At 45.3% G+C, this 26,339-nt stretch overlaps 1 protein-coding gene across 1 annotated transcript in view; it reads right to left on the reverse strand.

The window, feature by feature from the left end:
• USP43 (ubiquitin specific peptidase 43) overlaps positions 1 to 26,339 on the reverse strand; it is a 1,531,566-nt gene that overhangs the window by 643,257 nt on the left and 861,970 nt on the right. The window contains exon 5 of the mRNA XM_069654572.1: positions 19,038 to 19,173. Coding sequence (XP_069510673.1) covers positions 19,038 to 19,173 — 136 coding nt within the window. The remainder of the gene's footprint in view (positions 1 to 19,037; positions 19,174 to 26,339) is intronic.

Genomic DNA, 26,339 nt, shown 5'->3' on the forward strand with positions numbered 1-26,339 from the left:
CTAGTACATAAGAAGTAGGTGTGTATCCTGTAAAGGAACTGAAAGCGGTGACAGGGTATAGTAATCCAATATACGATTCACCCACTTATAGCAGTGACAATAGATCAGAGGAGAAGAAGAGAAAAAGAGGAGATATTTAAGATCAATCAAGACAGAGAAGAGATGAGTGAGCGATCGATTGTATCGACAGAAATGGAAGATGCTTGGCCGGCTCTAGTCTCCTCCCTGGAATCCCTGTTGACACAGTAGAATTTCGTGAAGGTGTGCATCGACCTCCATGTAGCAGCCCTGAAAATGTCCAGTAGGGGAACACCGTCGTAGCAGCGATGGCTTTGGTGGAGTGGGCTCTCGGCCGGCCTGGAAGGGTTCTGTCAGCCAGACAATGACAGTGCATGATGCAGCCAGAGAGCCACCTGGATAGGGAGGCCTTGGACAGGGCCTTTCCCTGATTCACAGGACCACAGTTCATAAAGAGCCGAGAAGTCTTCCAGAATTCTTTCGAATGGGCCACATAGAACTTCAAGGCACGAGCAACGTCCAGTGTATGCAATAACCGTTCAGCAGCCGAAACCGGATTCGGGAAGAAGACTGTAACTACCAAAGGCTCGTTGAGGTGGAACACAGACAGGACATTTGGCACAAAGGAGGGGTGAGTGTGCAGCACAACCCTAGTAGGTTGTAATAAGTAGGGTTCTTTGCAGGAAAGACCCTGAATTTCCCCGATCTTCCTGATGAAGTGATCGCTACCAGGAACGCAGCCTTCCATGAAATAATCTTGAGAGGAGTGCAATGTAAAGGCTCAAATGGAGGTCCCATGAGCTTCGTGAAGACAACGTTGAGCTCCCACACAACGGCCAGAGCGTTCACTGGAGGGAAAGACCTAATTGTTTGACCAGTCTGTGGAACAATACCGATGGCTTTGTATGTGAACGGGTGTACTGTGAAATAGCTGCCAGATGCACCTTGATGGAGGCATGGACGAAACCAGACCTGGCCAGTGAGAGCAGGTACGGCAAGAGCTGAGGAGCATAGACACGCAGTAGTGTGATGCCCTGCGTCCTGCACCACGCTGTGAAGCATTTCCATTTGCGACAGAAACACGATAGAGTAGAGGGCGGTATGGCCTTGGCAAGAACAGCTTTACATTCCAATGAAAGGCCGTAGTGGCCAAACTATAAGGCTCAAGCGTCAGGTCACGAGGGTTATTGACGCCGGATTGTGATGCAGGATTGTTCAATTTTCTCTAGAGAGCAGGTTGGGAAGAGGAGGCAGCCTGATGTCTGGCGCTGCTGATAGGTGAAGCAGGCTGGGTACCATATCTGACAGGGCCATGCTGGGGCGCCAAGTATCATCTTGCAGAGGCATTGCTTCAATGGCCCTCATTACGATACTGGCGCTAAACCATGGCGCTATTAGCACCATGGTTGGTGCCGGTATCGTAACGAGTCCGCCAATGTTTAATGGGCAATTACCACCCCATTCCAAGGTTGGCGGGGCGGTAATTCCCCATTGAACATTGGCCCTTCCCCATTCCCATTTTTGCCCCATAAGGCTCAATGGGACTGGGGAAGGCGGTAAGTACGGTACCGCAAATTGCGTTACTGTACTTACCTCAAGAGTCCCTTTGCGGGTCCCTACTTTAACGGCTGGTCTAGACCAACCGTTCAGGTCAGGTCCCACAAAGGGACCTCGTAGTAAGGCGCCAAGTGGTTAACGGCGCAGCAGCCTTTTACGGCGCCGTTAACCACTTAGCGCCAGGGTCGTAATGAGGGCTAATGTGTTGATGACCCATAGGAGGAGGGGGATCGGAGGAATAGCATACAGGAATTTATCCTCCCATCTGAGTGAGAAGGCATCCCACAGGATCTCCGGTTGAGGGAACCTGCTGGCGAACCGCTTACATTTGGATTTCACTGCCGTGGCAAAAAGGTCGCTTTCCGTACAATCCCAGTGGTGGAACAGAAGGGTTACTTGATCCTGCTGCAACTCCCATTTGTGATAGGACTGCAGCTTCCTGCTGAGGGCATACACTGTGGTGTTCTTTATGGCTGCTAGGTGAAAAGGTATGAGGATAATGTTCTGAAGGATCCCCCAGTGTCATAGGGTTTGAGCTTCCAACGACAGAGCAGGGGATCGGGTCCCACGCTGCTTCATGATGTAGAACATCGTGGTGGTGGTGTCTGTGAAAATCCTCACCACTCGGCCCTGTAGCATTGGCAAGAATGACTTGAGGGCCCAGAACACAACCTGAAGCTCCAGTACATTGATGTGTAGATCTTTCTCCTCTGGCAGCCAAAGGCCTCTGGTATGTCCCCCCGCATCCGTCCAACGAGGCATCTGTGGTTACTGTTGCCTGAAATGGAGACGTTCGGAATGGGGAACCTGCGTAGGATGAGAGCACTCTCCCCACCGTTGGATGGCTTTCTTGAATCCCAGGTTGGGTCTCAACTTGTCTAACCAAATGCCCATGGCCTGGTGCCACCTGCAGTCCAGAAACATCTCAAGTGGTCTCATCTGCAGCCTGCAGATGTATGCAGGAGGACATCATGCCCAGTAGCGACTTGATCACTAGGATAGTTGCTGATCTGATGGTGGACAGGCGATTCACCTTCCCAATGATGGCCAGCACCCGCTCTTCTGAGGGGAAGCTAGAGACATCACTGTATCAAGATGTTCCCCCAGAAACAGAATGTCCTTTGATGGCATTAAGCAGGATTTTAAATAATTGATATAGAATCTTTTCTCCCCGGATGAGGTCAGTGGACAAGTCCGCTCTATGAAAGCCTCATCAAAACAGGTCCATCCCTGTTCCTCTAAAACCATTAAGGACCACTTTGATACCCTCACTCTGGCCCTTGCCAATTTCTGTAACTGTTCCATTGCCTCTGGATCTTTCCCCTCCATTCTGAAGCACTCCCTTGTGCATCCTCTCCTCAAGAAACCCACAGCTGATCCCTCTTGTCCGGCCAACTATCGCCCAATTTCGTTACTCCCTTTCTGGGGAAGCTCTTGGAAAAGCTATCCATCTCTCAGCTTAAACTTCATTCCGACTCTGTTGGCTCTCTCCATGACCACCAAGCTGGTTTCAGAGCCACCACAAGCACAGAAACTCCTCTCCTGAACATCCAGAAAGACCTGCTCTCCAACCTTGACTATAACATTCTCTCCGTCCTCATCCTACTTAATCTATCCTCTGTTCTCAACACAGTCAATCATACCATCCTGCTCAATCGTCTATGTGGCATGCTGATGGCACCCAACTCATTTTCAGGCTTCCTTCAGACACTTCCTCTCCTTCCCTCATCTCTGATTGCCTAAATGATATTCAAAATTGGTGTGCTACCAACGTTCTTTGTCTAAATGCCAACAAGACTGAGATCCTCCTCATTGATAAACCTTCACCATTCTTTCCCCCTCACTCTCTGGCTGGCCTCCCTTGGCCCTCCTCCTACCCCTACTTGCGAGGCTAAGAATGTTAGGGTCATCTTTGACTCCACGTTTTCTTTCTCTGCACACATCTCTGACATCTCTAAAAAGTCAAACTTCTTACTGCACCTCCTTAGAGGTACTCTGCCTTTCCTCAGAAGCTCACCGTCTAACAAGCTCTGGTACTCTCTAGGATGGACTAATGTAACAGCCTCTTTCTTAATCTACCTGCCTCCACTCTCTGCCCTTTAATACTAATCCAGAACAGGACTACAAGACTTGTCCTTGGCCTCAAACCCTAGGATTGTATCTCTCCAGCTCTGCAATCCCTTAATTGGCTCCCAGAGGATGCAAGGATTACATTTAAAACCCTCTGCATTGTCCACAAGGCTTTCTGGGGCCTGGGTCCAAAATACCTTCAACTATCCATCCATAAATACCTCCCGTCTCGAGCCCTTCGCTCCTCTACTTCTAACTTCCTTAGGGTCAGTCGTTTCTCAAAGAAACAAGCTGGGGGCAGATCCGTCTTCGGCTGGGGCATCCCTTTGGAACAGCCTCCCGGCCACCTTGAAACTTGAGGAAAACCATCTCTGGTTCCGGAAGCACCTCAAGACCTTCCTCTTCACTTCTGCCTTTGCCCCTCTTGTCCCCTGCTGATCTGTTTTCTCTCTTGGCACCATGCACCTGGCCACCCTCTGTCCTTCGGGCCCAGGTACCTGCTCACCCTACCTCCCTCCTGAACTGCCTCCGGACCACCCCTTGCACTGGGATCTGTACCCATACAGTCCCCCACTTTTCTTCTGCACTTATCAGATATACCCTCTCTGACTAATCATGCACTTGCCACTTGCTGGCTGCACTACCACTTTTCATTGCCTGTATTTATTTATTTCACGTATTGCTCTCTCCTATGTTCTGCAATTTCCAATTCTCCCCCTTCCTCATACTTTCCTCATTTTCCCTCTTCCATGCACTTGCGCGTTCTTACTGTCACTGGGCCTAGTAAGAGCATTGTTTTTGTACTCCCTTGTTCCCCTCCCTTTGCTTGGTTGCGCTCCAAAACACTTGTGTATGAGCGCAATATAAATCAAATATATCAAGCTTTGTAAGTAGGCCTATGGTTTCCTGTGTGTGCTTGTAGGAGTTGTAGCTGGGGGCTCAGAATAGCTGGGGGGCTTTGAATTACAGGGGCTTATTAGTTTAGAATTCACACGTAGTTTATATAGCTGTAGCGTGAGTCTCGGACAGAAATGCAGATGCATGCAAGGCATATGTTACCAATGCAACAGGCGCGCGCATTATGGCAATTGCACATGCAAAACACATGCTTACAATTGTTTTATTTCAGGATATTTCAATTGATTGAATTGCACTGAAGCTAATTATTAATATACATTAACAAACTAATCCGATCCCAGTAACAGGTAACCTGTCCCTTATCAACATTTACTGCAAATGAGTCTATATGGAAATGGCCTCAAAATGATTTTGGAAAATACATTGCGCTTTGTAAAATGGATTCATGCATGTAGAATGAGCTTGGTGAAGTTGAACAAGTATGAAATTCTGCTCTGCTGCAGCGCAGAAAGCGGAAAAAATAAATGTAAAATTTGCTTCAGAAATGCAGTTGGTGAAAGCAGGAAAAGCACAATGGGATCATGTGGGTTTCAGTGATATGGTCTGGTCAAGGGGAAGGATTTCCCTTGAGTGGCAGCAAGAGGTCATAAAATCGCTTTGAGTGGGTGTAGCTGGTTCAGACACCTTCGAGAGCTGGGAGAAAGAGCTTCAGGCTGAGATTGGTGACAGTTAGCTGGCAGATGGGCAGACTCCAGTGCAGAGGGCTCTTTGATGGGAGCGAGTGCTTATCTATACGACCCCCGGGCTCCATGCCAAACTGAGACAGGAATATGACCACCAGATTTAGGTGAACATATATAGTAATTGAGGTTCGTGTGGTGTGCCTAGGGAATACTAACTTACAGGTTTTGTGATAGAGATATGTTGTTTTTAGAAATTCATGGTTTATATTTTACGTGGGTTCCCGTTTATGAAGTGAGCTTTGTTAAAGGACAGGCGCCTTTCTCCTAACATTCAAGGTCTACTCACCAGACTGTTGCTGGTCAGCTAGCAACAAATGTGTAAGTGAAGTTTATCACTCAAAAAGTTATTTATGTGTGGGAGCACCCTAATGAAATGCATTTTATCCATGTCCAAGTGTAAGCCATTGTAAAGTAGTATTTCATAATGTGAATGTCTGGACAGCTTTGAATTTTAACCTTCTATAAAAAATCAAAAGGTTTGAAAACAAATTGGGTTTCTGCTCTTATGTGTCTGAATTGTTATTAGCACAGAGACTGAGTTCCAGCAGGTGGTTAGTTTATTTTACCACAGGTGGTAATCCTATTTTACCACATGTGGTAGTTCACATTACCACATGTGGTAAAATCTAAAATAAATTGTTATTCTGTGAATTGAGTTTTCGGTAGTGCTAGGCGTGAGTGTATAGAATTATTTATTTATTAAATGATTAATATGTTTTGAAGCTCAACCAAAAGGGCATTTTGGTGGCATCGTACATAAGATCTCACAACAACAAACAGTTGGCCTGGGTGTACTAAGTCCAGTATCTTGTTATAAGAAATAACCCTGGTAAAAACAGTTGTTAGGTAATATTCTAAAGTTCTTTTCAACAATGTAAAAAGAGATAACCCAACAAATTACCACAGGATGCACTACCACCATAATACAAATACTACAAAATTAGATATAATCACAAAATATATATGTCACATGGTTACTGATCTGACGGTGGACAGGCGAAGCACCTTCCCAAGGATGGCCAGCACCCGCTCTTCCGAGGGGAAAGCTAGAGACGCAACTGTGTCGGAATGTGTCCCCAGAAACAGAATGTCCTTTGATGTGTGAAGCAGGTTTTTAAATAATTGATAGAGATTCCGAGCTCTGTTAGTAGGCATATGGTTTCCTGTGTGTGCTGCACTGTTAGGCTCCGAGAACGTTCCCAGATGAGCCAGTTGTCCAGGTACAGGTAGACATGTATGCCCTTGAGATGTAGATGCGCTAACACCAGAGCCAAACACTTTGTGAACACTCTTGGAGCCGACTTTGGTCCGAAGGGCAGCGCCTTGAACTGGTAGCGATTTCCCAGCACTACGAAGCAAAGGAATATCTGATGTTTTGGATGAATGGGAACGTGAAAGAAGGCATCTTCCAGATTGAGAGGAGTCATGAAGTCCCCTTCCACTAGTTGGCCGAGCACTTGCTGCAACGTGACCATCCTGAACTTTTGGGACTAGGTATTTGTTTAGGCATCACAATTACAGGATTTGGCGCCACCCCCTGACTTCTTTCAATCATAAAGTATCTGGAGTATGCTCCGGAGCCACGAAGGCATAGCCGGACGGTTCTATTGCACCCTTTACTAGCATGGAACGCACTTCCTGGAGCAGCCAACAGTGTGTTCCTTCCTCGTGAACGGTGGAATATGAGGGCATTTGCGTTATGAATTCCAGTGTGTGCCCCTTTTGCAGAATGTCCAGCACCCATTCGTCTGTGGTGGTGATTTTCCAAGTTTTGAAATTTGACAGACAGCCTCCCACTGGGGTGTGGAATGGAGGTTAGGGCCCTGGGCCAAGTCAAGCCTGCTTGGACGTTTGCAGATTTCCTTGCGGGAGCCGACTGAAATGCGAGCCCCCTCATAAGGCCTGGGATAGACATTGTATGACTCCTGCACTGTGGAGCAGGAAGGCTGAGGGTAGAAAGTGCATCCCTTTGAAGATCTTCCCAACGCCCTCCTGGAGGACTGAAAAGAAGAACAGCGGCCCTACTGCAGGTTCTGTAGGGACCTTGCCGTCTGTTTCCGTCTTGATGGCCTGCAGTGTTTAATCCACTGCCTTTCCAAAGAGATTATCGCAGTCGAAAGGCATATCCACTACCTCGGCCTGAACGTCAGGCCTAAAATTGGTAGCCATTAGCCAACATTGACGGCTGAGCTCTATGCCTTTTCCCCATTTGACATCCATAGCCACAGTGATGGCATGATCGGAGTCCACCTCGCCCTTTTGGAAAAGTGGCAGAACTTCTGTCCTCTGGTCATCCGGTAAGAATTCTAGGAGTGGACCTAGTTTAAACCAAAACTCCCTATCATACCAGGCCGGGATCGCTAGAGCATTTGCAGCCTTGATGGCTGGCGCTGCAGTATAAATGATGCACTTTCCTGACGCATCCAGCTTGTTCCCCTCTTGGTCCGGCGGGATCATGGATTTGGAGGATGGATTTGATGACTGGTTGCTCACTGCTACCGAAACCACTGAATCCGGGGATGGCTGTGAGCGGATACATTTGGGGGAGTCCAGCACCCTGTATTTTTTCTCTAGTCAGTTCCGCTTCACCGATGCAGAGCTCTGGGACTTTATTAGGGCCAGGCCCTCTTTCCGTACCTCATCCAGCCACGGGACATCTAACAGACTTCCTGGTTGAGATACATCTCTGGTAGAGGAACCCTTCCTTCCTCTTCTCCTCTGGTACCAGATTAAATAGGGCGGATGCGCTCGCCATCATGGAATGGAATGATCCAAATTCATCTGGAGGTGAAGCTTTGAGGATATCATCTGCACCTGCTGGCTCCTAATCGGCTGTGACAAAGTCATCAAATTCATCCGTGTCCATTGTGCCACCATCTGTGTTTGTCACAGTATCAGTGTGCTCATAGGATGAAATGTCCGGATAAAAATGACTGACCTCACCTAAAGACCTAAAACACATATCATGAAAACTTCAAACTTTTTGTGGTGTGGGTTTAGGTGAGGTTGGTTAAAAAATAAATGTTTAAAAAAAGGACGAGGGCTGCACAGATTAGTGAGCGGGCGTTGCGGACGAAACCCCTGCAGTGGCCGAAAGAAAAAGAAAAAATGAAAAGGACCGTGCGGCGTCGGTTCCAGATCATGGAAGTGAAAGGGAACTGGGGCCGCAGGGACACAGCGCAAAGGAAGGAAAGGTAAGTAGGGTGGTGGGGGTATGTTGTGGGTGTGGTTGGGGGTGTATGTATGTATGGTTTAGTATTGGATGTTCGCATGGGAAATGTGCGATTTTTCCGCTGTGGAAATATCACGCAGATCCATGATGAGCATCACCAGGCGGTGTTTGAACAGAGGGTGGTGACGGTGGTCGCTTTGGGGTAGCTGAGCAATGCCTGTGTGGTGGCCTTGGAGGGCTGTACCTAGGGTCACTCCCTGACGGGCCTGTTATGGGTGGTAGTCGCTGCTGTATCTCAGAGACCAGTGTAGAGGAGTAGCCAAAACCCTCTGCACGAAGGCCCGCCCCTAAATTGCCTATATGTTGGGAACCGGAAATAGTAACAAGCAAGACACCTGTAATGATGCCTATAACACAAGCAACCTTTGAAGCAAAATATCCATTAAGGAAACCATTCTTTATGTATCCACAGAGAACTGGCAGCCTCTTGGGAAGGATCCCTGAAGAACACGTGAAGACGGATGAAATATGAGACTGGTGATATCACATGAAGTAAAGGGACACACCTCAGAAGAGATGACAAGAAAGAAGATGAATAGACCATATACAGAATCTGATGACGAAGCAAGAATCGAGTAAACTCTCATATGAGATGATGATCAAATGTGTGAAGAGCACAGAAGAAATAGACAACCATTATATAATTGTACAGACGCAGTAACTCAAGTAGTCAAAGTAATCATAAAGGCTGGCTATGCATTGAATAGATTGTGGTGATGCGTCAAGGTATATATATGCATAGGAATCTGGAAGTTCCACATCGTATTTGGGCAAACTGGATCCCAAGAATAGAAGGGCTGGAAAAGTGTGGCACAGCAGAATAAGCCTGAATGGAGATGGAAGAAGAATCAAAGAGACCTGCGTGGCCCAGTGTCAAAGGATGAGGCAGCCAAGAAGGTAGTTATTTATAATGAAAAGATACAATGGACGAGAAGGCACGAGCCGAGCACCTGTTAAGGTGCATCGGAAGGACATGGAGTGCCAAGTTTTATTCATGTAATGTTATTATATACAACAAGAATGCTCAATGAGTGGTCTCCAGTCACAGGATCAGATGAAAATAGACTTTGGGCAGGATACACTGAGAACAGAAGCTATAGTCATGCTCACACTCCCTTTTATTCCCAAGAGCAGTGATCCTCTGCAAGGCCAAGTTCAAAGACTAGTCTCATGGCAGACGGCTTGAGTGATGATGGATGATGGGCTAATTGGGTGGGGAGACATGACATTTTTCTGGCATCCATTACTTTTGTTTTGAATGTCCAATGCTATTTTGTCTTGCGCACTTTACACACTTTCTTCTAAGGAGAAGGTCAATTGAACTACATTTGTATATTTCACTTAAGATATATGTTCACTTACTATGCGTGTATTCATGGGTGCCAGGTTTTGATTTTCGCCATTGGGGTAAAGGTTCCTGAACATATGTTATTCTTGCAGTTGGTCATGTTTTTATCTTTCCAGTGCTGCTTAAATGCAGTTAGTTGGGGTTGTGCCATGTATTACAACAGTCACCAAGAGACTAGCCATGATACAAGGGGCTTGTAGCACGCTGTTTAACCAAAGTGTGTGATGCTTGACAAATAATTTTATTTCACTGTGCATTGCCTAAAACGAATGGGAGTTCTCAAAGCCTGCAATCTTTTATACATAAATATACCACTGACAAAACAGGTAAAAAATTAGTTTATGATTGATGAACGTCTTTGAGCGATGAGTTGCAAGTGATTTAAAATATAGAAGGGCCGTGCCATCCGGCCATGGTTAGTGGTCTGATAGAGTTCTAAAATATAGGGTGGGGATGGCCAAAGGCCTGTGGCCACTGGCCACAAGCAAAAAAATTCTATGAAGTAACCCAAACCTTTGAAATTTGAGAAAAAACACTTTAGTTGCAGAGATGTTGACATAGAGCAATACTTTGTAACAAAACCTTTGAAATTCAAGGAAAACAACTTTAGTTGCAAGGACGTTAGTTGAGAACATAACACACCAAAACCTCAGAAATTCAGCTAAAGCCACCTTAACATTGCGGCCCCCTGTTGTGCAGCCTATGACCACAATGATGATATCACTGATGATGTCACTGATGACATCAGTGGTGACATCGCTAATATCATATATGGCGTCAATGATTATTTAACTAATGGCATCAGACAAGTTCACTCTAGGTATTTGCTCATATTTGGACCACCCTTACATTTCTACATATTTGATGTTAGCATTTTAGAATAGTTCATAACAAGGAGTATGTTGTTTAAAACAGTAAACAGGTACACATGCATCATATCAGTACTTGTGATGCTTTCATTTCTAGTACTTTGGTAAAAGATAACGGAATTATAATTAGTACCCGGCGAGAGTCAAGCAGAATGCAACACGCATTCTGATTGGCTCTCGCCGGGTCCTTACCCAGCCGAGAATCCTTCGATTCTCGGCTGGGATTCCAGCGGCCTTGTCCTCGGCGGGGGGGGGGGGGCGTGGCAGCCGCTCAGTCAATGAGGAGGCTCGAAGCAGGCCATCCCCGCTCCGAGCCTCTCCACGGCTGAGAGGCTGCCTTCGCCCCCGCTGGGAACTCGGGTAAGCTTTTTTTTTTCCCTTCCCTCTCTCCTCCCTACCCCACCCCACTTACCTTCTTGCTCCTGAGTCCCTGGTGGGGTATGATGGCAGCCTCCAGCAGTGTGGAGACTCCACGCCTCCACACAGCTGGAGGCTTCCATCGTCCCCTGCCGGGGACACAGGTACGTTTTTTTGTTTTTCTCTTCCCCCTTCCCCTCCCTCGTGTCCTCCCAACCCTACTTACCTTCTGCTTCTTTTTTTTTTCGGGAGCGGACGCGCTGGGAACACTTGTGTTCCCAGCGCGTCCGCTCCCAAAGGCCACCATGGAAAGAGAAACTGACTCCCGTTTTCCCTTTCCCGGCGGCCATTTTCTTGGTCGTTTTTTTTTTCCTGTACCGAAACGCAGCGGCTTTTCGGGACAGAAAAAAATGCTTTTAGTGCCCCGGTCACGCATATATTGCGGGCTGGGGTACTAATAACAATATGACCCTCGCGGCGGGGGCATTACCGACTCCGGTAATGCCCCAGGGCCTTCATTATAATTATGGGCCCCGGGGCATTACCTGAGTCGGTAATGCCCCCGCCGCTCGGGTCATATTGCTTAAATAGTGCACTGCTTAGAATGTTCCCGTTTGTGCCACATATATCTAAGATATGTTCACTATAATATAATCTGTTTATACATTTACAAAATGTTCTAAATGACATGAGAAGTGCTTTAAAACAAGGAACTATGCATTAGGATATATTTTAAGATTTCCATACATGGGTATTGGAAGAAAAGTGATTATTACTCTAAATGTATATATGTATAGAAAGGAAATGAAGTTTTAAAATTCAACATTTGCTTCAAAACATGTACATAGATTTCTTTATGTGTGTGTTTTGCAAGTGATTGACAAGTGGAAATTGAAATAAAACACAATGTACAAAGTAAAACTAATCTTTGAATACCATCCATTTTTTAATACATTGACTTTTGTCTATGTCATTGATGATGTCATTAGTGATGTCATCTGTGATTTCATCACTGTGGTCATAAGCTGCGCTACAGGGGGCACACATTTAAGGTGGTTTTCGCTGAATTTCAGGGGTCGCATTAAGTTCTCACCTTCTCACCTTAACGTCCCTGCAACTAAAGTGGTTTCCTTCATATATATTTATTTTTAAACTGTACCTGTGGCATCAAGCTTCTTAATTGGTCTTCCATCCTGCCAGTACTCCCCGTGATCTTGCTGAGCATTCGCCTCCATTTCTGTACAGCACTTTGCTGCTTGCTAGGTTCATCCTATAAAGTAAATCCCTGGCTCGAAAATGGGCCTACTCAATTTGGGGTTAGTGGCAGTTCCATAGGGTTATCCGACACCATTTGGTAAATACATTCATTTGGGAGCCCACGTTAGCCCCCACTCCTGGGACATCGGGTCCTGCATCTTGTAGCAATGGGGTCCACGTAAGGAGGACTCTCAGTGGGGCAGATTTGAAGCCCCACCCGAGGCAGAATTAAGGCGGCCTGAGTGATGGATGTGGCCCAGGGAAAAGCTGCACTGGAAGGAACGCAGCAGCCAGTGGTCGCTCCTTTGCTGCAGGCGGAGTAGCAGCCCTGGGAATGATCCAATCGTCCGGCTGATGTTGGTGGCCCACTGTTGCAAATGGCAATGTATTCCTTTTGTTACAGAATGTTTGAACAGTACACAAGAGTGATTTTTTGGATAAGATGTAATGCACATTGTTCAATTTAAAGAATATTTATTCAGCAACAATGGTCAAAACTACTAGGCACATAGTGATGTACCGCATAAAAAACTGGCCCACATTGGACACAAACACTTTGACCCCAAAAGAAACTGGCCCACACCAGCATTTTGCATTTGGGGCATTGCCCTATTGCCCTGTAGGCCAGTCCGTGCCTGGTTGTGAGCCTCCCTTGGGAAACACTCGATTCTGGGTCAGCTCTCTTCCTGGATGCTAAGGTGTAGTAGGAGTGAACAGCCTAGAGAGGCAGGTGGAGGCCATCTTCTGCAGCACAGCATCCCCCCTCCTGGGTAGAGTCTGTCCTATGCAGGATTAAGTTTACTTACCTTGCTCGCATAATGCGATAAGTGCCTCAGGCTGCCGAGGGAGTGGAAGATCAGGTTCATAACCTAATTTGCTATAAAGATATAAAGATATGTGCAGGTTGTATGTAGTCACTGGTGTGAGTTAAATTAAAAGGCATACATTTCAATATGTCCAACGAACAACATGCAACAGCCGGTGATGAGATTTGCAAGCAAATTAAACATACATTGGTGGGAGTGCTTTATTTTAATAGCAAACGCTACTTGGTGTGTGCTTTCAGCCATGTGTTTAAACTAAATCTTCCAAGTGGTCAGGTACTGAGTCAATGCTACTGGCCGCAGATGAGACGACATGGGCATTTTGTGGAGGGAGTGGAGGGGGGAGGTCACTTGGAAATCAGGGCAGTGTTCCGTCCCTGGCCTGATGTCGAGTACCCAGCCGCCATGCCAGAGCTACATGCATCTCAAACCACCTGGACAACGGCCTGCTGAAAGTGGCGCTCACATCCTGTTCGCCCAGCCCTGACATTAACGCATGTTATTTCGAGTTCACGTACAGAATATAAAGGTTTCCCCTTTTTCGGGCTTAAAGCCGAGTGGTTACCAAAATGGCAGACCGGGCCGCGGGGCAATGTTGTTGGACCCTGCCCGTCTCGACACACACAGTCACTGTTGCTTGTAAACCATTGCGTTGCCACACACTGAAGTGGCCGCACTAAAGTAACCTGTTTTCCTGCAATCCGGATGGGACGGATGTACTGCCCTTCTGGCGGTACCATCATCAGTCTCCACTTCCGTTCTCTGGGCACAGCCATTTATACTGTGTCCTGTTTGCTGCCTGGAAAGAGCCATTGGATAGTATTCTTCAAGATGCTGCTTGAAGGAAATTGTTCTGAATTGCCCGCCTCTTTTCCACCTGTGACTTTCCAGCTACAAGTGGACCATTGGGCACAGGTTGAGCCATTGTGGTAGGTGTCAAATTGGCGCCAAACATTTGATGGTGAGATTTAGTAGCGCAATCGGCAACAAGTTAACGGTAGCGCCTCGTCTTTTCCTGCGTCACTGGAGTCTCTGTGGTTGGACATTCACTGAACGGCTTTTCTCCTAGTTCGTTTGCCTCATCCGACTTGTGGAGATTTCCTTTCCAGGTTTCCCAGACTGGGGTTCCGCCAAAGTTCCCACTGCACCAATAGCTGGAGTCTCCAACTCCAAATCTTCTACATAGCCATTGACATGTTATGAATCTGCAACTCATTGGATGACTCTTCTGATTTGGATTCCTAATCCTCCCTATACTTTGTATTGCTTAGTCCTCCTCACCCAATCATCTTCCTCTGCACCGACCACAGCTTCACCAGGCTCTTCCTCCCTCGCCCCTAGTCCTCAGGGAGGGCATCATTTTACACTGGTTATTATTGCGCAATAGCACAGTGCTAACCTCTTTGTTCCTTGTGATCTGTCACTTAGTAGCATTAGCCATTGCCTTTTCAGATGCTAGGTTCTTGTAGGAGCATTGCCAGGAATGCCCAGGTCATCAGCGCTACACTTACTTTTTACAAGAGCTAGTAAAGCATTTATTTTTTTGGAAGGGGCTCGGACATTTGTTGCTGGCACATGTTAGGACTTTTTCAGCATCTTGATTTTGCGCTTCCATTTGCCAACAGGAGTTAGGTTAGTGCAGCTATGCAAGAGAGGGCACCAACTTGATGTTACTAAGAGGGGCACCAGGGTGCTCTTCGTGAATTAGGAGACCAAATGCAGGGATGCTTCAGTCAGAGCTCGATAAGCCTCAGACCACGATTGCACTAGCGTCTTCTCAAATCACTTTGAACTGACCCACATCCCACTATCTGGAAAAAGGCTGACTCAGTCAAGTGGGCACTGAGGTCATGGTAAGGTACAGTTCAATCGCATTCATCATGCCCACATTGATTTCTGAGGTTTGGCTCAGTTACATGCACCGTGGCATGAGGCTAGGGTCGTCTAGGCCAGGTGCACCCCAAGGTATGGCACAGATTTTGCTCAGTCCCATGCCAAACATGGATTAGCTTGCTCCCATGGACCTTGAAGTCCATCATAAATTTGGCTTGATCATTTGCTCCTAGCATTCTGTTAAGGTTTGGTTCTGTCATGCCTCACATACACCCTGACCGTTACCTAATATTTGGCTTTATCACCCCCCACCCCCCAACAGCATTATCTTAATTTGCATAATGTTCGGCTCACTTGTTCTATTGGTAGGTGGCTAATGTTTGGCATAGTCTCTTGTACACACTGTTGGGCTAAGATGCAACTTAATCACTTCCACCATGATATTCAGCTAAGGTCTTTCGGCTCAGCCATGCACCCTCTGACCCCTGGCTTCCATGTGGCTTATTCACGCATGCCCAGACAGCAAGCTAAAGTTCAACTATGGAGGTAGTCGTTCAGCAGCAATGTACAACTTTCAGAAAATTTAGTTCACTTATTAATCAATACTCCGGATACTAAATTTGACAACCAGTGTCATTTGCTGGAATATCAAGTTATCTTCAGGCTATAACGCCAATACCACATCTGAATTGAACGAGCAACCCCCTCACCACCACCTATTACCACTCTTTTTTGTGGGCAGCCCCCCTTTATATCTAGCAGGTTCTGCAATAGAGCTTATTAAGCCAAGGATCAGCCATCGTTACCTCTCTGGAGCTGAAATGCACAGTTCGCATTGGGAGAAGCACAACATTCTCCCAAGTTGCCGAAGGAGGATTTCCTCCTCAGGTACCCATTCAAACTATAAAATAAGTCACACTACAACGGGATATATTTCTTGGTGTTCCCTCTGTTAGACCATGCTGAAGTCCCATGGGGTTTCTCTGATATCCATACACTGTCTTTATTCATTAACTTTAAGCATATCATATTAGTTAGCCAATTGATTTTCAAGCAATCCTTTATCAGGTGACTCTGTTTAGGGCAGGATCACACTCGAAAAGGGATCTTTTCAAGATATCAAATATGCTGGATAGTGGAATTTCAAATGATACATTTTCAATATATCATGTTTTACTGGACTTTTTTCTTATTAATCCTGCAGAGAGCATTCAGGCAGAAGCAAACTCTTCTAGTAGAATATACAATTCCATAGATTATAAAATAAAAGGAATCTTGTTCACAGGAATGGGTCCTCGGTTTTTGAGTGTTAAGGATAATGGTGCATCAGTCAAATCTAACCCAATTCAGCGGGATAATAAACCCATGCATGGACGAAGTCTTAAACATGGTTGCCAAACTATGTGATTTCCAGGCAATGCAGAAGATCCCACGGCTTAGAGGCAGCCTATAGGCAACCTCAGTCACAGCAGGTGATAGGTCTCCATGCAGCTCTTCGTTCCTCCTCTTACGCAGGAGTGAAAGGCATCCTATCGCTTCATGCCAGACCTGCTCCCTTGTTTTAATGTACTTCATCAAAGCCTTTTCTTATGGGTGTGGCATTAGAATCCGTTTTTAATGTCCATGTTCATCCTTTATGGTGAAATTCCTGTGATGGCATATGTCACATACTTGTCACATCGCTGATTTTCCTGTATTAAAGGGAGAACCGCTAGTTCTGTCTGTCTAGATCGTTTGATCCTTGGTGTTCTATATGGCCAAGCCACATGGTGATATTCCCGTCTTTTTATAAATTAAAAAAATAGTTTGTGTATGTTCTTGAGAACAAGCCCTTATCTTCACAAAAACCCCCACCAAAGGAACAAGGCTTAGTAAATATTCCCTTCAGTATACTGAACAGACTATTATTATTATTATTATTAATGTTTGTAATGTGGAACACGCCCATAGGCCTCAGTGCGCTGGAGGGGATAAGAAAGAAGAACACAGGTCAAGCCAGGGGAACACCTACTGGACACAGGCTAATCATTAGTGTTAAAGCGGAAGGTCAGCTGAGATTTCTTGAAACAGGGCAAGTCAGCACAGTTACTAAGTTAATAGGGCAGCTTGTTCCATAAACATGAAGCTACCACATCAAAACTAGCCGTGCAGAACCTCTCCAGAGTGTAACGTGGTTGGAACAATCTATTGGTACTGCTGGAGCATAAAGATAGAGTAGATTCGCTGTATGAAATATACTGGTGCTTTGCCGGCCAAGCATTTATGGGTCAATGCCATTATCTTGTAAGTGATACGTTCCTTGACGGGTAACCAATGTAAGGATCTCCGAGCATTAATGAGATGGTACCTTTTAGCAATGCCACATATTGCTCGGATAGCATTATTCTGGGCAATCTGAAGGGTGGCAACATTAGTTTCCTCAGTATTAGCCAGGAGACTACTACAATAATGTAATCTAGAACTCACAGAGCTGTGGCAAGAGAAGCAGTATTAGTTTCAGTGAGGTATGGTTTTATTTGGCGGATAAGCTTAGTAATATAGGCACCAGGAGCCCTAACCTGACTGACATGTTTTTGATGTTAAGGTTAGCATCCAAATATACACCCAAAGTCTTAACCCAGGGGTTAACCTTAGTAGCGCAGTCCGCAATTTTGAATTGTGCATCTCTCATTTCAAGTTTGGCTATACGTGGACTAGATCCCACCAACATAATCTCAGTTTTATTCCCATGTAATGCCAGTTAGTTAAAGTGCATCCATCTTTCAATTAGATCCTATATCGATGTGACTAATAACCTGTCTTTATCGGGTCCCCCGACAATTTAAAGAATACCCGGGTAGACTAGACCACAACCAGGCAAGACTACTAGATATGCAGTCTCAGTCAGTGAAGAAGGCTTTCTACAAAAACATACAACTAAAATAGCTTGCAAAAAGAAAAGACTACCAGAAGCCTTAGAGAATCAAGCCTCTGCTGCACATCCACACACAGGTCATGACAAGTTTTCAAATATTTGCATTATTGTGAAAGTTGTATTTACTCAAGCCTGTAGTCCCCTTCTCATCCAATCATGAGTTACATATGTGCCAGGTTGACCATATTATATCCACCATTTAACATATTGAAGACAAAAAGGTGTACTCACTTCTACATCGGTTTTAATTAAACAAACATAATAGAGTTGCAAGTAATCCAGCAACACAAGAGGTGGTCAGAACCTGTGCAGTGGAAGAAATAAGCATTACAACCTATGTGGGAGTCTACCATGGGGTACGATAAATAACACATAATACTGGTCACATGGACAATGCGTAGCAGTATTATACAGCTCTTGGATAGGCAGACGCCGAGACTTTATGGACACAGTTAATCCTCATGAAATTCACCACCAATCTCATAAAACAGATCAACATTACTGCTCCTGTGCATCACCAAAACCTAAGCTAATGATTAAGCTCTCCTTACCCCCAAACTTGCAACTATAAAAACACCATACACAAAAGCCGCCTCACCTTATTGGTTCTCGGACAGCGCACCAGGAAATCTGTGTCTGGTCATGTAGCCAACGATGCCCTGAATCATCCATCTCCAACTGTGGGACACTACCGTGAGCGAGGAGCTGGGGCTCCTCAACCATTCAGGCGCATCCTCAGGAATTCCAGATGCACTTCCTCAGACACCTGCGCACATCTCTCCAAATGTACGTCTCAGTAAGTAACTTTCCACATGCAGCTGCGGGCTGCAGCTCCCTTCATGCACTTCTCTAGATGAACCTACGCAAACATACCTTCTCAAACACACCACTATCGACGGGTCCTTAAACTCACTTGTGAATGTGTGGCCGTTCCTCTAGTCTAGAACACCGTCTTGCTGATGGAGCAGCTTTTTTGATGATCCCTGACCACAACAGACCCAGATGTCGACAACTTGACATTGCTTTGGGGAAAACAACGGTGCAAAGTTTTCCTGCTCTCTGCTTAACATCAGAGATTCACATGTGGATCACTGTCCACAGAGCAAGGCCAACACGCAACCAGATTTAAGAGTAAGGAGAATGGCGAGACAGCCTACCTGTTCCGGTGGAATCTTCCCCTCATCCGCCACCATTTCTCGTAGTGATGCTACGGTGCCAAGAAGCGGGATTGCTAGCCCAATTCGCAGGAAACGCTGCTGCTTGGACTGGAAGACCAACGTGACGTTCAGTGGCCTAAGAGCAAAACATAAGTTCTTGTCAAGGATATTGTCCAATCAAATATCATTTATAGCATCACATTTAAACCTCACTCATGTTTCTCTTTGACCCCCAGATGTCCAACAGCCTACGGTGGCACCTTGGTAAATGTTGCCTTATCTTTTTTGAACCCCTCTCTTCCAAGATGGTTTGATAGTTTAGTGGATCAAGGTGACTACTGCAGAGGTGTTGGTGTGCAAAGGTCTAGGCAGTGTGAGGGTGTGAGAGACACACACCTAAAGGTCACGGGCACCAATCCTGATAGGGGGCATTCAGCCTTTCACTCTTATTTATTGGGTATTTATAAAGCGCCTATACAGCAAATCGTGTTTCAAGGCATCAAGACAAGAAGGGGTTGCGGGGGATAGGGGAACAGGAAACAAATGTTCCTACTAGGTCTTCAGACATTCGGATCGTGTCTTTCAAACCGGACAGCTGGCTAGAAGGCATCAGCCAATTATTGCGGCTCTACACTGCATTGTTACTTGAACTGGAATCTACTTTGCGGACGCTGTGAAATGCTCTGCTTGGTTGGCTATTTCACCTCTGATGCCAAGTCTGAAAACAACATGAAGTACGTAGAGCCCTGAACCGACACTCTTCCATAGTTCAACCTTACTTTCATGGCTGTGTAGCCATAACATTGACATTCAGTGCTCCAGAAAATAGAAATGATCGGACATCTGCTGTAGTCTACCCTTCAGCCATCCTGAAAATGTGTACCATCGAAAGTGTCCTTTGATCACCTCCAGACATTCCGCCTCAAACTTGTTTGAGAGAATATCCTTCAAAAATGAAGAATGGCTGAGCACCTTACCCATTCCCAGGGGCAAATAGTCCAAGCATTTCAGTCTTTGATAGCATAGCCGCACGACCCCAGATGTTTTGGATTACTACTCCCATTATCCCTCACCATGGACTCTACAGGCTGGGCTTGATGGGAGGTGGCATCGAAAACATTGGAGAGCCAAGGTTGCTGACCTCTATATTATGTGCTAATTATTTAAGGAGCTCTATGCTTTCCTATATAAAAGACCCTGATAGATGCTCGGAAAAAATCATTTAGTCCCCAGTCATTCCTTAGGTTCGTTTGAAAATACATGCTACAGAAGTCCACATATGTCTCCATAGGGTGTCTCCCAGGAAGTAAGGGTTGCCAGGAATAAGGACTTTGGGGTACCCACCTCTGATCCATGCAGACTGAAAAACAGTCTGCATTGAGGATGAGGGCCGAGGTTGCCACAGTACCTCTTCAGAATGGTAAAGAGAAAAGGACAAAGGTACTGATTCTGAAGTACGGATCAGCTGCTTTCCCAATCCCAGTGCCACTTTTACCTGCTTGAGCCAAGTAGTATAAAAGGAGAGAAAAGGTAGTCAAATGTCCAGAGGCCAGAGAACCTGTTCCCTGCACACACACACAAAAAAACCAAAATACACAAATAAGGGGCCTCACCAGGGCAGACCAAGGGTGGAAACTATTGGAGAAGCCCAAACAAGTAGTCCCGAGCCAAACAGCAGCTCAAGTTCCCAAATATCATCCGTCCATTCAGAGTCTATCCTTGAGAAGAGTACAGCCAATCCACGTCAGGAAAATTATCCACTGTCCAAAAATAAACACTGCAGTGAAGAGAAGGTCACCACAGCCAAAATAGTGAAATCCCGGAAACGCACCCGCTGCAAATACCAAATCCAAGCAGCATTACAATTACAATTATTATTTTAATAAGGTGCTTAATACCAACACGTAGTTCCTAAGAGTGGGATCGGGACTCAACCCTGTGTTGCACTGCATTGTCTTGCTTCCAAGACAAACACGTTGCCCCTGAACTATCCTTCCTCCCCTTGGATGGAGTGCACCAAAATACCAAGAACAGCAAAACCAGTAAAGGGATAACAAACCCAGACTTCAGTAACCATTGCTGTAGGTCCAAAAAGCCAGAAAGACCTGGATACTTACAAAACTCGAGTACCCCGCTCACAGATGCGAGGAATGTATTGAGTAGTAGCACAGCGATGCTGAATGTGGGTATTTTTACTTCCACGTGTGCTGCGTAATGGTGGATGTGTCTGCATTATCATGGAGTGGTGCGATGTTGCGGCCGCACCGTCCTTTGGTAATTGAAGTTCGGACAGCGTTCTTTCAGATGCCTGGGAAGACTCCACTCTCAATCTCACCTTTTGGCTTGGATGGGAACTTCTTAGACTGGTCTTCGGGAGATTAAGAATCACAAGTGGATTGGGAATCCATGCGACGGGAGGGTAACCGATGAGGGAAGAGGTAGGGATGATCCCTACCAGTAGCAACTGTGTCTGCCTTTTGGATAAAGGAGTAGAAAGAGGGAAACCAGAGAGGTGAACTTGCAACCCAGGGGAAAAAGCAGATAGTCAGAAAAGAAAATTGGAGAAACTTCAGGTTGTAGTTGATGGTGGATGCAGTTTCCTGGAGGGCTCCAAGGCAAACGGCTGGAGTGGTTCAGATGGTAAGTTAGAACAAGCAAGTTGTAAAAAGCAGCAACGGAAGCACGCAAGTTAGGTAGGAAACAGGTAAGGTTTCTAGGCAGGTGAGAAGGCGGGATGAGAACAAGGGGAGCCTCTCACCCAGCAAGGGAAGCAGCGGAAGCAAAGGGTAGTGATGCAAAGCGCTGATCAGGGTTTCCATCACCTGCGAACTAATCTGGAAATTTGGTCTATAGCCAATTTAATTTGCTTACAGGAGACATTAATGTTAGATATCCGAGTGCTAGATGGCTTCACTGTAGTACATGAGCCTGCAGGAAGGGGGCTTAGAGGTGGGCCTATTGGTGGCCTACTATGTGCCTGGCGATTGGCCCTGGCTACGATGTTAGAAAATATGCAAAGGATGATGACCCTCCAAAATCTACTTGGTCTAATGGGTTGGCACACTTTACTCTGTACTATGTGTTTTCCTCAACAAATGTGAAGAGTAGTTGTGTCTCTTTGGAAGTAACAGATAACACAAGTAGTGATCACTCTCCACTGATTATTTCCTGAACGTGGTTAAAACACAGAATTGAGTTTCCCTCTCAAGGTACTGATTGAAATCAGGGGGATAGGAGCATTTTGTTGTTTGGCGTCCTAATCTTGCACTGAAATGGAATGTTAAGGTGGACCAAAGCTACCAGGAAGGTAGATTTGAAACTAATTTTCCACAGTATTTTGTGCCACTGCTTCAGCAACTTTTACAAGGCATAACTTCAGATAAATATTTAAAAAGTAGTGGCATTGGTACTGGTCATGCTCATGGATTTGATGAGTAGTACGTTATAGGAAAAATATTAAGTAGAGAAGAAACGTGTGTAAATTGGGCTATTTGAAAGTAAGAAAATTAAAAAATGAAAGCAAGCTCATGTAAATATGGTTAGAGGGTATAGATACCTGTTGCTCCAAAGAGATGCAGAGTTAATGCTTTGAACTATTGTCGAGATACGTCCACTTTTTGGAGATTAATAATGCAACTGTGGTTTTAATCTTTAAAAGGGGTGATAGGTTGAATGCTGTGAGCTACCAACCTAATTGCATTTGGGATGCATCCTGTAAGATCTTTGCCACGTTTATTCTGTGATCTCTTGAGAACTGGCTAGGTGATTCTGGTAATTTAGACAAACCATTCTGGTTTTAGGAAGGGCACAAACACGTCATTGAATTGCCTGCTTATCCATCTTTTAGCCAATCAGGTTTATACGTCAAAAAGACGGTTGTATTTGGCATTTTTAGATGTCAGTAAGGCATTCATAAATTGTCTCAGATTATGGAACAAACTTTGGGCTGCTGGATTTCTGGGAGACTAGGTAGACATGCTTGCATTACTACACTCAGAAACAAGAGTAAAAGTTCAGACTTGACCAAAGGGGCTCCTATTCAGGTTGGATTTATAGTAAGCATGGCCTGAGCCAGGGATGCGTTTTGGCCCAGTTTGTTTTCAATATGTATATATCCGATATAGGGGACGGCCTATGTGGCATTGGAGCAAATCCACCAAAATTGGGCACACTAAAAGTGCACTACCTCCTATATGCCAACAATTTGGTTTTGGTCAATTACACCCTTGTGGCCTTCAGCGGTCTTTGAAAGCTGTTGACACTTATCAGGACATTCAACTGAACATAAATGTGCCAAAATCAAAAATCTTGATTTTGAAAACAATGAGGAGCACACCCAAATTTGTTTGGTCAATTAATGAGCAGAAAATTGAGGTTGTTGAAAAATTCAAATATCTGAGTATGGTGGTTAAGGCAAAACCATGGCTAAGTGATCTCAGACCATAAAAGCGGAAGCAATTTCTGCTGCCTCACAATTGCTTGTTGAAGACAAGAAATATGGTTGATTTTCCCTGATTCCGGTACTTAAAACGTATAACCAAATGGCTCAAACATGTCGGAAGCAGCTGATTGAGAAACTGGTCTCCTCCTCCTATTCGCTTTCCTGTTTCCTTTATGTGCGGCTTGACATGTGGTGTTGAACCGTGTGGGTCTTTTCCTCTAGCCTCTGGAGACACATGGCTCGATGTGAACAGGGCGCAGACGGGAGCGGGTACTATGGTCTGCTCTTGGTAACTATTAAGTTCTATCAAGACTATTAAGTACTTGGTTTCAATTTCTCAGATATATGCGCTGCCATTTTGTCAATCAGTCCAGAGCACTGTGGTTTTTTGACAGTTGCCCATACTGAGGGCACCTTGAATCCTGCAGTCCCGTGTGTGTGACTCGCTTCGCTTTGTCTTCGGTGGTCGACGTGTGCCTTTTACGGATTACCGACTGTGGTGGCGGCCAGTGCTGCGGGTGTCTGTGCTCCTCCGCTCTCTGGCTAACTGATTGTGGGCATACTGGGGAGGGTTTTTAAACTGCTGGCGTTTTAGGAGCCTGCATTTTCCTTGACCCCGGAGCACAGACTCTGCCTTGAACTTTGAGACAGTGTGAATTTTCACTCGTGATCCGACAACTGTTTCAGCTGAGAGCATAAGCTCTAATTAACCTTTAGCACGGAACCATGGGGACTATGGGCTAAAAGCCTTTGACCCACGTGCAGTTTACCAAATGGCAACGTGCAATTGTAAATTATTTAACAAAAAAATAAATTTCAAAATGTACGATTTGCGGAGTGCTCCTCAGGACCTGGGCATGTCTGTCTTAACTCTAGACAACGTTACACCCTCAACTAACCTGAACAACCAGGAGGAGAAGGGCACCTTTAAATGTTATAAGTCTGGGGAGGCGTTTTTATTCCACCTCAAAGCGGCTACCCCTCAGATCTTCAACAACCCACCTGCTTGAGGTTGCCTGGCGCTCCAGCTTCTATAAGAACTGAAATGGAAGTATCAACTCCACTTAGTCACCCCATATGTGACCTGCTCCCAGTCAATGTAAACTACACATTAACGACATCCACCATGAAGAATACTAGAATTCTATTGGAAGTTTGTTCCCAATAAATCCAACGAATCTGCCTGGTCTAGCTTAGAAAAGGGACTACCTAATAAGAACCTTGGACCCTCAACACATTCCGGGTAATCTCTAGAAAAGTCTAAAAAAAATATCGATTTGCTCGACAAAGAACTCCTGGAATTGGAAAGTCGAGCTCTGATCGAATCATCATATGAACTCAATGCTTTATCAACAACCTGGGAAAATGACCCCATGCTTAAAAACCTGCATGTCCAATCCCCAGCGAGGGCAAGAAGCCCACCGATGAAAGTAAATCCATTAGAAGGGGAAAAAGAAACAAATGACCTCACACCTCCTACAATGGCTCTTAACTTTGTCTTAACCTCATTGGTTAAAGAATTTGAAAATCTTAACCTCGAAGTACAGCAGCAATTGGATGCTTTATTAAAAATTACAAAAGAATTGGAACTGAGTGAAATGACTGGTTGCAATAAAAACAGATTTTAACGAGTCATTGTTCGAGATTTTGGGTGAGATGCGCTCAACATCAATAGTCCAGTCACTGAAACTAGATAAGCTAATTGAACAGTGGATAGAGGCCAAGGAAGAGATCGGGTGCTTATCTGAGAAACTCGATCATCTGCCTTCAACAACCAACTGAAGCTAGGCCCCCCTGACAGAAATATCAGTCAGGCTGATGAGATGGGTGACACTCCCCTATCAGCCTCTGTAATGGAGGTGTTCTTGCGGCTAGCACAAGTTGTCGAGCTGGCTCCTTCCTGTGACATCTCTGTCGAGGTGGTGGAAATTAATCATTCTCAGGATGTAGAGTTAGTGATGCAACCACGCAAAAAGAAATCCAATAGGAAGACCAAGAAGCGTAAGAAAAAGGCAAGTAAGGTTCAATCTGAACCTCCAACTATAGCGGGAAATAAACCAGAGAAAATAAGACAGAAGAATTGGATACCAGATACTAATCGCTTTATTAAAAAACTGAAAGCGAAGCCCGATTTGGATCTTGGTACATCTGGCCTTAAAGTGCCAAAGGCCGGAAAAGGTAAAAAACTCCTCAAAAATTGGGAAGCAAAACGAGGAAGTGCTTCCTGGGGATGGTGCGAAAGCGACAATAGCAGTGGCAATCCAAACCAATCCAATTCTTCCTGCCAGGAAAATAGCTCCTATCTTTTTAAAAACTGCTCTTAAAGCTAAACAGATAAAATCAATGTTAAATTTTGCACCCATTTTTCTGAAAGCAGTACAAAAATCAAGCCTTGAAAATCCAAGCATGTCAGACCAGACTGACTTGGATCAAAGTAAATTGGTGACATGCGAACCAAGTCAACCTGTTAGAAACAATCAGCATCATCCAGAAAACGCCAGAATTACATATATTCCCCTACAGAGTTTGGGGGCCGCAATCAGTGGGTCTTGGTGAATTAATTCTAGCCAGAACCCTTGTCTGAAAAGTAAATCTGAGGACAATAGGCAGCCAATCTGGAATATGTTTGAAATATGTCTGGAATATGTTTGTGGGGTTGAAAGTGTACTTCTCAAGAAAAACTCAGAACGAGATAAGAAAGTCACCTTTGAATCGCTCAACTATTTTAATGGAAATGAAATCTATTCCTTCTCTCAAGTATTTCTCGTCCTCGGATATCGAACTGGTGAGCTTTCCATTCAGCTCTAACACCAATATAGTGGAACTAGTCTTGAGATCAACACTTGACCAAGAGTCGATTT

The sequence above is a fragment of the Ambystoma mexicanum genome, chromosome 3q (assembly GCF_040938575.1).
Source record: "Ambystoma mexicanum isolate Mex_15411 chromosome 3q, UKY_AmexF1_1, whole genome shotgun sequence".
NCBI lineage: Eukaryota > Metazoa > Chordata > Amphibia > Caudata > Ambystomatidae > Ambystoma > Ambystoma mexicanum.